The sequence below is a fragment of the Scyliorhinus canicula genome, chromosome 7, assembly GCF_902713615.1.
Source record: "Scyliorhinus canicula chromosome 7, sScyCan1.1, whole genome shotgun sequence".
Lineage (NCBI taxonomy): Eukaryota > Metazoa > Chordata > Chondrichthyes > Carcharhiniformes > Scyliorhinidae > Scyliorhinus > Scyliorhinus canicula.
This window is the reverse complement of record NC_052152.1, coordinates 122,687,076-122,701,129: the sequence shown is the minus strand read 5'-3', so window position 1 is coordinate 122,701,129 and position 14,054 is coordinate 122,687,076. Positions and strand designations below refer to the sequence as shown.

At 58.4% G+C, this 14,054-nt stretch overlaps 2 protein-coding genes across 12 annotated transcripts in view; one reads left to right on the top strand and one right to left on the bottom strand.

Moving 5' to 3' along the window:
* Nucleotides 1–1,127, bottom strand: part of pcid2 (PCI domain containing 2) — a 101,956-nt gene extending 100,829 nt beyond the window's left edge. For 2 of the 7 annotated variants that reach the window (XM_038802853.1, XM_038802856.1), the window contains exon 1: nt 870–975. The gene's annotated coding sequence lies outside the window, so the exon portion shown is untranslated. Of the gene's footprint in view, nt 1–404; nt 617–869 lie in introns of those variants that run through there. The other 5 variants (XM_038802854.1, XM_038802857.1, XM_038802858.1 and 2 more) reach the window with 5 other exon arrangements.
* The window catches only part of LOC119969338 (cullin-4A), a 187,190-nt gene continuing 174,216 nt past the window's right edge, over nt 1,081–14,054 (top strand). For 4 of the 5 annotated variants that reach the window (XR_005461334.1, XR_005461335.1, XM_038802850.1 and 1 more), the window contains exons 1-2: nt 1,081–1,499; nt 12,275–12,390. Coding sequence is in view for 2 of the 5 variants with exons in the window: in XM_038802850.1 (XP_038658778.1) it covers nt 1,112–1,499; nt 12,275–12,390 (504 nt within the window). In the remaining 3 variants the exon portion in view is untranslated. Of the gene's footprint in view, nt 1,500–12,274; nt 12,391–14,054 lie in introns of those variants that run through there. The other variant, XM_038802851.1, reaches the window with a different exon arrangement.

Below are 14,054 nucleotides of genomic sequence, written 5' to 3'. Positions count from 1 at the left end.
CTATTAGTAAAGCCAAAGATACTGGATATTTTTAAAACTGCTCTCCACTTGCCTGGATGAGTGCAGCTCCAACAATGCTCAGGAAGCTCAACACCATCCAGGACAAAGTCCACTTGATTTGCATCGCTTCCATAAACATTCATTCCCTCCACCACCAATACACAGTAGCAGCAGTAACATCTACAAGATGCACTGCAGGAACTCAACAAGGCTCCTTGGACAGCACCTTCCAAACCCACGACCACTATCACCTAGAAGGACACTGTCACTTAGATGTCTCCAAGCATTCACTTAAAAATGTCACTTTTCCTTCACTGTCGCCAGGTCAAAATCCTGGAACTCCCTCCCGAACAGCACAGTAGGTGTACCTACACCACATGGAGCAAGAAATAATAAAAACAAACCTGTCTTGCCACCTTCATTGACTAATGTACAAATTCATCCAAGTAGGATGTGATTAAAAGTATTCCTGGAGGATTCATCATGAAGTGCACACACACTCCAACCGTTCGGCTAACACATTCCTGGAAGGATCTTCTGGTCCTGCCGAAAGCAAACCCCGCCCGTAGCGCCTTCCCCGTCGACGAAGGGAGAGGGGCAGACAAAACCCCCCAGAGACATCAGCGGAAGCGGAAGATCCCACCGCCTGTCAATGGTGGGCTGCTTCCCCGGCCGTGGGGGCCAGTCTGAAAAAGCCCAGCAAGAGTTAATGTTTCGAGACCATGATGACTCGTGTGTGGAACTTCAACATTCTCATATCTCAAGGGAAATCTTCAAAGAAATTGTGACAAAAAAAATCTTATTTTAATGTCCAGATAGTTTTTCTGCAGGGTTACACATTGATCTTTAATTCCTGCAGAGTTGCTTACCGCTCCCATTGAGAGTTGACTCTATATTTTCTAATTTATCTCCATGTATCTCTCACCTCGCCTGCCTCAGGCCTTGGGCTTCCCAGCGGAAGTTCCCGTCTCCAGGGTGAAAGGTCGCTGTATCTATTTCCGCTCTGGCCCGCTGCTGTCTGTGCTTGCCGGCCCTCAGGACAGAGCGTAGGCTGCCTGCGGCCTAGGCCGGCTCCACTCGCTGGGGACTTTCTGTCTCTCCCTCCCGGCTGATGCTGCGGCCGGCGGCTCCCTGTGAGGATTCCCCTGAGGAGGAGCGGCTGGCCGCCGCTGATGTGAGTGACCGCGAACACCCCAAGAAGAGAGTGCGGGTGTCGGAGGGGGCCGAGGCGGGGAACCGCTCCTCAACCCCGGGGAAAGCGGTCTCCCCGCAGGGCGGCCACGGCAAGAGGTGGCTGCGGGGGACGGCGCAGGGAGAGGCTGAGGCTTCGGCCCGACCCGGGGACCAGGCTCAGGCCGCTATGGCGGAGGAGGGACAGCAGCTTCTGCGGAAAGCCAACTTCTCGGCGTTGCTCGGACACACGAACGGCTTGAGTAGAGCGGCGGCCCCAGGAGCAAAACCAATCGCTTCTAGGAAACTGTTGATCAAGAACTTCAAAGGTTAGTTGGAGGCCCTTTAACCCCTAACGTTCCGCCCCATCAGCTCCCCCCCCCCCCCATCATCACTCCCCCCCCCCCATCATCACTCCCCCCCCCCCCCCCCCATCATCACTCCCCCCCCCCCCCATCACTCCCCCCCCCCCCCATCATCACTCCCCCCCCCCCCCCATCATCACTCCCCCCCCCCCCCATCATCACTCCCCCCCCCACCCATCATCACTCCCCCCCCCCCAATCATCACTCCCCCCCCCCCCATCATCACTCCCCCCCCCCATCATCACTCCCCCCCCCCATCATCACCCCCCCCCCCATCATCACTCCCCCCCCCCATCAGCTCCCCCCCCCCCCATCATCACTCCCCCCCCCCCCATCATCACTCCCCCCCCCCCATCATCACTCCCCCCCCCCCATCATCACTCCCCCCCCCCCATCATCACTCCCCCCCCCCCATCATCACTCCCCCCCCCCATCATCACTCCACCCCCCCCCATCATCACTCCCCCCCCCCCATCATCACTCCCCCCCCCCATCATCACTACCCCCCCCCCATCATCACTCCCCCCCCCCATCATCACTCCCCCCCCCCATCATCACTCCCCCCCCCCATCATCACTCCCCCCCCCCCCATCATCACTCCCCCCCCCCCATCATCACTCCCCCCCCCCCCCATCATCACTCCCCCCCCCCCATCATCACTCCCCCCCCCCCATCATCACTCCCCCCCCCCCCATCATCACTCCCCCCCCCCATCATCACTCCCCCCCCCCCCATCATCACTCCCCCCCCCCCATCATCACTCCCCCCCCCCCATCATCACTCCCCCCCCCCCCATCATCACTCTCCCCCCCCCCCATCATCACTCCCCCCCCCCCCATCATCACTCCCCCCCCCCCCATCATCACTCCCCCCCCCCCATCATCACTCCCCCCCCCCCATCATCACTCCCCCCCCCCCCATCATCACTCCCCCCCCCCCCCATCATCACTCCCCCCCCCCCCCATCATCACTCCCCCCCCCCCATCATCACTCCCCCCCCCCCCATCATCACTCCCCCCCCCCCCATCATCACTCCCCCCCCCCCCATCATCACTCCCCCCCCCCCATCATCACTCCCCCCCCCCCAATCATCACTCCCCCCCCCCCCATCATCACTCCCCCCCCCCCCATCATCACTCCCCCCCCCCCCATCATCACTCCCCCCCCCCCCCATCATCACTCCCCCCCCCCCCAATCATCACTCCCCCCCCCCCCCAATCATCACTCCCCCCCCCCCCCAATCCAATCACTCCCCCCCCCCCAATCATCACTCCCCCCCCCCCCCCCCAATCATCACTCCCCCCCCCCCCAATCATCACTCCCCCCCCCCCCAATCATCACTCCCCCCCCCCCAATCATCACTCCCCCCCCCCCCCCAATCATCACTCCCCCCCCCCCAATCATCACTCCCCCCCCCCCCCAATCATCACTCCCCCCCCCCCCAATCATCACTCCCCCCCATCCCCCCCCCCCAATCATCACTCCCCCCCCCCCAATCATCACTCCCCCCCCCCCAATCATCACTCCCCCCCCCCCCCCCAATCATCCCTCCCCCCCCCCCCAATCATCACTCCCCCCCCCCAATCATCACTCCCCCCCCCCCCCCCAATCATCACTCCCCCCCCCCAATCATCACTCCCCCCCCCCAATCATCACTCCCCCCCCCCCCCAATCATCACTCCCCCCCCCCCCCAATCATCACTCCCCCCCCCCAATCATCACTCCCCCCCCCCCCAATCATCACTCCCCCCCCCCCAATCATCACTCCCCCCCCCCCAATCATCACTCCCCCCCCCCCCCCCCCCCCCCCAATCATCACTCCCCCCCCCCCCCAATCATCACTCCCCCCCCCAAGCATCACTCCCCCCCCCCCCAATCATCACTCCCCCCCCCCAATCCGCACCCCACCCCCAATCATCACTCCCCCCCCCCCAATCATCACTCCCCCCCCCCCCCAATCATCACTCTCCCCCCCCCCCCCAATCATCACTCCCCCCCCCAATCATCACTCCCCCCCCCCCAATCATCACTCCCCCCCCCCAATCATCACTCCCCCCCCCCAATCATCACTCCCCCCCCCCCAATCATCACTCCCCCCCCCCAATCATCACGCCCCCCCCCCAATCATCACTCCCCCCCCCCCCAAGCATCACTTCCCCCACCCAATCATCACTCCCCCCCCCAAGCAGCACTCCCCCCCCCCAATCAGCACTCCCCCCCCCCCAATCATCACTCCCCCCCCCCCCAATCATCACTCCCCCCCCCCAATCATCACTCCCCCCCCCCAATCATCACTCTCCCCCCCCCCCAATCATCACTCCCCCTCCCCCCCCAATCGCACTCCCCCCCCCCCCCAATCCTCAACTCCCCCCCCCCATCATCACTCCCCCCCCCCCCAATCATCAACTCCCCCCCCCCCCAATCATCCTCCCCCCCCCCCCAATCATCACTCCCCCCCCCAAGCATCACTCCCCCCCCCAATCATCACTCCCCCCCCCCCAATCATCACTCCCCCCCCTCATCACTCCCCCCCCAATCATCACTCCCCCCCCCCCATCATCCTGCCCCCCCCCCCAATCATCACTCCCCCCCCCAATCATCACTCCCCCCCCCCAATCATCACTCCCCCCCCCCCCCAATCAGCACATCCCCCCCCCCCCAAATCATCACTCCCCCCCCCCCAATCATCACTCCCCCCCCCCCCACACCAATCATCCTCCCCCCACATCCTCCCCCCCAATCATCACTCCCCCCCCCCCATTCATCACTCCCCCCCCAATCGCACTCCCCCCCCCCCAATCATCACTCCCCCCCCCATCATCCTACTCCCCCCCCCCCAATCATCACTCCCCCCCCAATCATCACTCCCCCCCCCAATCATCACTCCCCCCCCCCCCCCCCAATCATCACTCCCCCCCCCATCATCACTCCCCCCCCCCCCACATCACTCCCCCCCCCCAATCATCACTCCCCCCCCCCCAATCATCACTCCCCCCCCCCCCCAATCATCACTCCCCCCCCCAATCATCACTCCCCCCCCCCCAATCATCACTCCCCCCCCCAATCATCACTCCCCCCCCCCAATCATCACTCCCCCCCCCCAATCATCACTCCCCCCCCCCAATCATCACTCTCCCCCCCCAATTCATCACTCCCCCCCCCAATCATCACTCCCCCCCCCCAATCATCACTCCCCCCCCCCCAATCATCCTCCCCCCCCCCAATCATCACTCCCCCCCCCCAATCATCACTCCCCCCCCCCCCCCCCCCAATCATCACTCCCCCCCCCACATCACTCCCCCCCCCCCCAATCATCACCCCCCCCCCAATCATCACTCCCCCCCCCCATCATCACCCCCCCCCCCCCTCATCACTCCCCCCCCCCCAATCATCACTCCCCCCCCCAATCATCACTCCCCCCCCCCCAATCATCACCCCCCCTCCCCCCCCCCCAATCATCACTTCCCACCCCCCCATCATCATCACCCCCCCAATCATCACCCCCCCCAATCATCACCCCCCCCATCACACCCCCCCCAATCTCACCCCCCCAATCATCACCCCCCCATCATCACCCCCCCACCCCCAATCATCACCCCCCCATCATCACCCGCCCCGCCTTCATCACCCCCCCCGCCTTCATCACCCCCGCCTTCATCACCCCCGCCATCATCACCCCCACACCATCATCACCCCACCCCCGCCATCATCACCCCCACGCCATCACATCACCCCCCATCATCACCCCCCCCCCCGCCATCATCACCCCACCATCATCACCCCCACCATCATCACCCCCCCCCCCCGCCATCATCACCCCCCCACCACCATCACCCCCCCCCCCGCCACCATCACCTCCACCCCCGCCACCATCACCTCCCCCCCCGCCACCATCACCTCCACCCCCGCCACCATCACCTCCACCCCCGCCACCATCACCCCCACCCCCCCGCCACCATCACCCCCACCCCGTCCCCCAGCCACACATCACCCCCACCCCCCCGCCACCATCACCCCCACCCCCAGCCACCATCACCCCCCCCCCCCGCCACCATCATCCCCACCCTCCGCCCACCATCACCCCCACCCCCCGCCACCATCACCCCCCACCCCCCCGCCACCATCACCCCCCCCGCCATCATCACCCCCCGCCATCATCACCCCCACACCATCATCACCCCACCCCGCCATCATCACCCCCACGACCCATAATCACCCCCACCATCATCACACCCCCACCCACCCCCCGCCATCATCACCCCACCATCATCACCCCCACCATCATCACCTCCACCCCCCGCCACCATCACCCCCACCCCCCGCCACCATCACCCCCACCCCCCGCCACCATCACCTCCACCCCCCGCCACCATCACCCCCACCCCCCGCACCATCACCCCCACCCCCTGCCCCATCACCCCCCCCCCCCCCCACCATCCCCCCACCCCCCCCCCACCATCACCCCCACCCCCTCGCCACCATCACCTCACCACCCACCCCCCTCCACCATCACCCCCACCCCCCCCACCATCACCCCACCCCCTCCACCATCACACCCCACCCCCCCACCATCACCCAGCCCCCCCCACCATCACCCCCACCCCCCCCCCTCACCCCCACCCCCCCCCCCCATCACCCCCCCCCCGCCCCCATCACCCCCACCGCGCCCCCATCACCCCCACCCCACCCCCCACCATCATCCCCACCCCACCCACCTCACCCCCCCCCACCCCCCACCATCACCCCCCCCCCCCTCCACCATCACCCCCACCCCCCCGCCACCATCACCCCCACCCCCGCCACCATCACCCCCACCCCCGCCATCATCACCCCCACCCCCCCTCCATCACCCCCTCCCCCTCCTCATCACCCCCACCCCCGCCATCATCACCCCCGCCCCCCCATCATCACCCCCCCCCCCATCATCACCCCCCCCCTCCATCATCACCCCCGCCCCCCCATCATCTCCCCCCCCCCCCATCATCTCCCCCCCCCCCCATCATCTCCCCCGCCCCCGCCATCATCGCCCCCGCCCCTGCCATCACTCATCGCCCCCGCCCCCGCCATCATCGCCCCCCGCCATCATCACCCCCCCCCCCCGCCATCATCACCCCCGCCCCGCCATCATCACCCCCGCCCCCATCACCCCCCCCATCATCACCCCCCTCATCACCCCCCCCCGCCTCACCCCCCCCCCCGCCATCATCACCCCCGCCCCCGCCATCATCACCCCCGCCCCCGCCATCATCACCCCCCCCCGCCATCATCACCCCCGCCCCCGCCATCATCACCCCCGCCCCCGCCATCATCACCCCCACCCCCGCCATCATCCCCACACCCCCCGCCCCCCCATCATCACCCCCCCCCCCCATCATCACCCCCGCCCCGCCCATCATCACCCCGCCCCCGCCATCAATCACCCCCGCCCCCGCCATCATCACTCCCGCCCCCCCCGCCATCATCAGCCCCGCCCCCGCCATCATCAGCCCCGCCCCCGCCATCATCAGCCCCGCCCCCGCCATCATCAGCCCCGCCCCCGCCATCATCACCCCCGCCCCCGCCATCATCACCCCCCGCCCCCGCCATCATCACCCCCCGCCCCCGCCATCATCACCCCCGCCCCCGCCATCATCACCCCCGCCCCCGCCATCATCACCCCCGCCCCCGCCATCATCACCCCCGCCCCCGCCATCATCACCCCCGCCTCCCCGCCATCATCACCCCCGCCCCCGCCATCATCACCCCCGCACCCCGCCATCATCACCCCCCGCCCCCCGCCATCATCACCCCCCGCCCCCGCCATGATCCACCCCGCCCCCGCCATGATCACCTCCCGCCCCCGCCATCATACACCCCCGCCCCCGCCATCATCACCCCCGCCCCCGCCATCATCGCCCCCGCCCCCGCCATCATCGCCCCCGCCCCCGCCATCATCGCCCCCGCCCCCGCCATCATCGCCCCCGCCCCTGCCATCATCGCCCCCGCCCCCGCCATCATCGCCCCCGCCCCCGCCATCATCGCCCCCGCCCCCGCCATCATCGCCCCCGCCACCATCGCCCCCGCCCCCGCCATCATCGCCCCCGCCCCCGCCATCATCGCCCCCGCCCCCGCCATCATCGCCCCCGCCCCCGCCATCATCGCCCCCGCCCCCGCCATCATCACCCCGCCCCGCCATCATCACCCCGCCCCCGCCATCATCACCCCGCTCCCGCCATCATCACCCCGCCCCCGCCATCATCTGCCCCCCCCAGCCATCAGTCCCCCCAGCCATCAGAACCCCCTCCACGCCATGAAGCCCCCCCAGCCATGAACCCCCCCGCCGTCAGAGCCCCCCCCCCCCCCGCCGTCAGCCCCCCCCCCCCCCCCCCCGCCGTCAGACCCCCCATTAGCAACCCCCCCTTGCCATCAGCCCCCCCACCCGCACCCGACATCAGCCCCCCCCCCAAGGTAAGTTCCACACACATGAGCACGGCCTCAACCGGGACCTCGGATTCATGTCGTATTATTCACCCCCCACCATCTGGCCTGGGCTTGCGAAATCCTACCAACTGTCTTGGCTTGAGACAATTCACACCTCTTTAACCTGGGGTTACCCCTATATCTGGATCTGTAAAGACTTAATTACCTGCAAATGCTTACATTCAAAGCATTAGAACGATACAGCGCAGTACAGGCCCTTCGGCCCTCGATGTTGCACCGACATGGAAAAAATCTAAAGGCCATCTAACCTACACTATGCCCTTATCATCCATATGCTTATCCAATAAATTTTTAAATGCCCTCAATGTTGGCATGTTCACTACTGTTGCAGGTAGGGCATTCCACGGCCTCACCACTCTTTGCGTAAAAACCCCACCTCTGACCTCTGTCCTATATCTATTACCCCTCAATTTAAGGCTATGTCCCCTCGTGCTAGCCACCTCCATCCGCGGGAGAAGGCTCTCGCTGTCCACCCTATCTAACCCTCTGATCATTTTGTATGCCTCTATTAAGTCACCTCTTAACCTTCTTCTCTCTAACGAAAACAACCTCAAGTCCATCAGCCTTTCCTCATAAGATTTTCCCTCCATACCAGGCAACATCCTGGTAAATCTCCTCTGCACCCGTTCCAAAGCTTCCACGTCCTTCCTATAATGAGGCGACCAGAACTGTACGCAATACTCCAAATGCGGCCGTACTAGAGTTTTGTACAACTGCAACATGACCTCATGGCTCCGGAACTCAATCCCTCTACCAATAAAGGCCAACACACCATAGGCCTTCTTCACAACCCTATCAACCTGGGTGGCAACTTTCAGGGATCTATGTACATGGACACCGAGATCCTTCTGCTCATCCACACTACCTAGAATTTTACCATTAGCCAAATATTCCGCATTTCTGTTATTCTTTCCAAAGTGAATCACCTCACACTTCTCCACATTAAACTCCATTTGCCACCTCTCAGCCCAGCTCTGCAGCTTATCTATGTCCCTCTGTAACCTGCAACATCCTTCCGCACTGTCTACAACTCCACCGACTTTAGTGTCGTCTGCAAATTTACTCACCCATCCTTCTGCGCCCTCCTCTAGGTCATTTATAAAAATGACAAACAGCAACGGCCCCAGAACAGATCCTTGTGGTACGCCACTCGTAACTGAACTCCATTCTGAACATTTCCCATCAACTACCACTCTCTGTCTTCTTTCAACTAGCCAATTTCTGATCCACATCTCTAAATCACCCTCAATCCCCAGCCTCCGTATTTTCTGCAATAGACGACCGTGGGGAACCTTATCAAACGCTTTACTGAAATCCATATACACCACATCAACTGCTCTACCCTCGTCTACCTGTTCAGTCACCTTCTCAAAGAACTCGATAAGGTTTGTGAGGCATGACCTACCCTTCACAAAACCATGCTGACTGTCCCTAATCATATTATTCCTATCTAGATGATTATAAATCGTATCTTTTATAATCCTCTCCAAGACTTTACCCACCACAGACGTTAGGCTCACCGGCCTATAGTTACCGGGGTTATCTCTACTCCCCTTCTTGAACAAAGGGACCACATTTGCTATCCTCCAGTCCTCTGGCACTATTCCTGTAGCCAATGATGACCTAAAAATCAAAGCCAAAGGCTCAGCAATCTCTTCCCTGGCTTCCCAGAGAATCCTAGGATAAATCCCATCCGGCCCCGGGGACTTATCTATTTTCACCTTGTCCAGAATTGCCAACACTTCTTCCCGACGCACCTCAATGCCATCTATTCTAATAGCCTGGGTCTCAGCATTCTCCTCCACAATATTATCTTTTTCTTGAGTGAATACTGACGAAAAGTATTCATTTAGTATCTCGCTTATCTCCTCAGCCTCCACACACAACTTCCCACCACTGTCCTTGACTGGCCCTACTCTTACCCTAGTCATTCTTTTATTCCTGACATACCTATAGAAAGCTTTTGGGTTTTCCTTGATCCTACCTGCCAAAGACTTCTCATGTCCCCTCCTTGCTCGTCTCAGCTCTCTCTTTAGATCCTTCCTCGCTTCCTTGTAAATATCAAGCGCCCCAACTGAAACTTCACGCCTCATCTTCACATAGGCCTCCTTCTTCCTCTTAACAAGAGATTCCACTTCTTTGGTAAACCACGGTTCCCTCGCTCGACCCCTTCCTCCCTGCCTGACTGGTACGTACTTATCAAGAACGTGCAATAGCTGTTCCTTGAACAAGCTCCACATATCCAGTGTGCCCAACCCTTGCAGCCTACTTCTCCAACCAACACATCCTAAGTCATGTCTAATGGCATCATAATTGCCCTTCCCCCAGCTATAACTCTTGCCCTGCGGGGTATACTTATCCCTTTCCATCACTAACGTAAAGGTCACCGAATTGTGGTCACTGTTTCCAAAGTGCTCACCTACCTCCAGATCTAACACCTGGCCTGGTTCATTACCCAAAACCAAATCCAATGTGGCCTCGCCTCTTGTTGGCCTGTCAACATATTGTGTCAGGAAACCCTCCTGCACACATTGTACAAAGAATGACCCATCTAATGTACTCGAACTATATCTTTTCCAGTCAATATTTGGAAAGTTAAAGTCTCCCATAACAACTACCCTGTTACTTTCGCTCTTTTCCAGGATCATCTTCGCCATCCTTTCCTCTACATCCCTAGAACTATTAGGTGGCCTATAGAAAACTCCCAACAGGGTGACCTCTCCTTTCCTGTTTCTAACCTCAGCCCATACTACCTCAGAAGAAGAGTCCCCATCTAGCATCCTTTCCGCCACCGTAATACTGTCCTTGACTAGCAGCGCCACACCTCCCCCTCTTTTGCCCTCTTCTCTGAACTTACTAAAACACCTAAACCCCGGAACCTGCAACAACCATTCCTGTCCCTGCTCTATCCATGTCTCTGAAATGGCCACAACATCGAAGTCCCAGGTACCAACCCATGCTGCCAGTTCCCCTACCTTATTTCGTATACTCCTGGCATTGAAGTAGACACACTTCAAACCACCTACCTGAACACTGGCACCCTCCTGCGAAGTCAAATCTGTGCTCCTGACCTCTATACTCTCAATCTCCCGTACCCTAAAACTACAATCCAGGTTCCCATGCCCCTGCTGAATTAGTTTAAACCCCCCCAAAGAGCACTAACAAATCTCCCCCCCAGGATATTGGTGCCCCTCAGGTTCAGATGTAGACCATCCTGTCTATAGAGGTCCCACCTTCCCCCGAAAGAGCCCCAGTTATCCAGAAATCTGAATCCCTCCCGCCTGCACCATCCCTGTAGCCACGTGTTTAATTGCTCTCTCTCCCTATTCCTCATCTCACTATCACGTGGCACGGGCAACAACCCAGAGATAACAACTCTGTTTGTTCTCGCTCTGAGCTTCCATCCTAGCTCCCTAAAGGCCTGCCTGACATCCTTGTCCCCTTTCCTACCTATGTCGTTAGTGCCAATGTGGACTACGACTTGGGGCTGCTCCCCCTCCCCCTTAAGGACCCGGAAAACACGATCCGAGACATCACGTACCCTTGCACCTGGGAGGCAACATACCAAACGTGAGTCTCTCTCGCTCCCACAAAATCTCCTATCTGTGCCCCTGACTATTGAGTCCCCAATTACTAATGTTCTACTCCTTTCCCCCCTTCCCTTCTGAGCAACAGGGACAGACTCCGTGCCAGAGGCCTGTACCCCATGGCTTACCCCTGGTAAGTCGTCCCCCCCCACAAGTATCCAAAACGGTATACTTGTTACTCAGGGGAACGACCGCAGGGGGTCCCTGCACTGACTGCTTCTTCCCAGTCCCTCTTACAGTTACCCATCTATCTCCAGTCTTTGGTGTAACTATTTCCCTGAAGCTCCTATCTATGATCCCCCTCTGCCTCCCGAATGATCCGAAGTTCATCCAGCTCAAGCTCCAGGTCCCTAACACGGTTTTTGAGGAGCTGGAGTTGGGTGCACTTCCCACAGATGAAATCAGCAGGGACACTGACGGCGTCCCTCACCTCAAACATTCTGCAGGAGGAAAACATTGTCTTGCATCATTGACTTTGTCTATAAATATGTTTCTGGAACATACCTCTTTGTTCACCTGAGGAAGGAGCAGTGCTCCAAAAGCTAGTGTTTGAAAAACAAACCTGTATTTGAAACGAACCTGTAAACGGACTTTAACCTGGTGTTGTAAGGTTTCTGACTGATTTAAGTATTTTCTCTTCTGCTTTGTTGAATCCTTTTTGCCTTCCAACAGATAAACCAAAATTGCCTGACAACTACACTCAGGATACATGGCAGAAACTCCATGAAGCTGTGAGTGCCATTCAGAATAGCACATCAATAAAGTACAATTTGGAAGAACTTTATCAGGTAACCATGACCAACAATTTCCAGTTGCTGATTAATTTTGTGAAATATGAAATGAAAATCGCTTATTGTCACAAGTAGGCTTCAAATGAAGTTACTGTGAAAAGCCCCTAGTCGCCACATTCTGGCGCCTGTTTGGGGAGGCTGATACGGGAATCGAACTGGCCTGCCTGAGTCTGCTTTCAAAGCCAGCGATTTAGCCCTGTGCTAAACAGCCCCTGGTAGAAATATATAAATAGGTGGAGATTTGCTATTCCCCGATGACTGCTGTTAATTTTGCCAGCCTGTTCCATATCAAAAAGATATAGCAATAGAAGCTGTAAAAATAGAATGGGACAAGAACATTGAGTCTGTCGATCTAAGCTTTGCATTGCTACATACTCTCTAATTTAATATGGCACATGGCAACGATCATAGCAGCGGGAGGTGCTCAAACTTTAGAGCACCTACTTTGTTATGTGCTTTATTTTCAGTCTTTGCAGGTTACATTTTCCATTATACTGAAAATGTAAACTTTGGGGTGTCAGAAACCAGCGCTGAACTTCGAAAATCTCATGTGTCTGGAGAGCAGGATAGAAAATCGATGAATAAAGGCACGTGACCCGTCTTCCTTTATCATCATCCTGCTAACCTGCTCTTCTGCCTTGGACAAACATGCCAAGATACCTTTGTTCTTCGTGTCGTGCCATTCGTTGAGTACTTCCTTGTCACATTACTCCTTCCAAAGTGTATCACTTCAAACGTTTCGGGTTAAATTCCATCTGCCATTTTTCTGCCCATTTGACCATCCCGTCTATATCTTCCTGTAACCCAAGACACTCAACCTCACTGTTAACCACCTGCCAATCTTTATGTCATCCAGAAATGTACTGATCCTACCCCCACATATTCATTTATGTAATTTATGACAAAATAAATGACAAACAATAAGGGACCTAACACAGATCACTGTGGTACGCCACTGGACACTGGTGTCTAGTCACTAAAGCTGCTGTCTGTCATCACCGTCTGTCTCCTACACCTAAGCCAATTTTGAATCCACTTTATTAACTTGCCCTATATCCCATGTGCATTTGCCTTCTTCATAAGCCTCCCATGTGGGACCTTGTCAAAGGCTTTGCGGAAATCCATGTAAACTATACCAACTGCACTACCCTCATCAACACACTTGGTAACATGCTCAAAAAATTTAATCAAATTTGTAATAGTGGGATTACATTAGCTGTTCTCCAGTCTTCTGGCACCTCCCCTGTGACCAGAAAGTAATACAAAATTTGGGTCAGAGCCCCTGCAAACTTCTCCCTCGCCTCCCACTGCATCCTGGGACACAATTCATCCGGACCTGGAGACTTGTCCACTTTTAAGCCTGCCAATACCTTGTCATTCCCTATGACAATTTGCTCAAGAATCTCACAGTATCTCTCCCTGAGTTCCATAGTTACCTCATTCTCTTGGGTGAAGACAGATATGAAGTATTCATTCGACGCCTTACCAAGGCTCCACCCACAGATTTTCCCCTTGGGCCCGACTCTTTCCCTGGTTATCTTCTTCCCATTGATATACTTTAGAATATCTTGGGATTTCCCTACTTTTACCAGCCAGAGCTTTCTCAAATTCCCTCTTTGCTCTCCTAATGGCTTCCTTAAGCTCCATCCTGCACTTTCTGT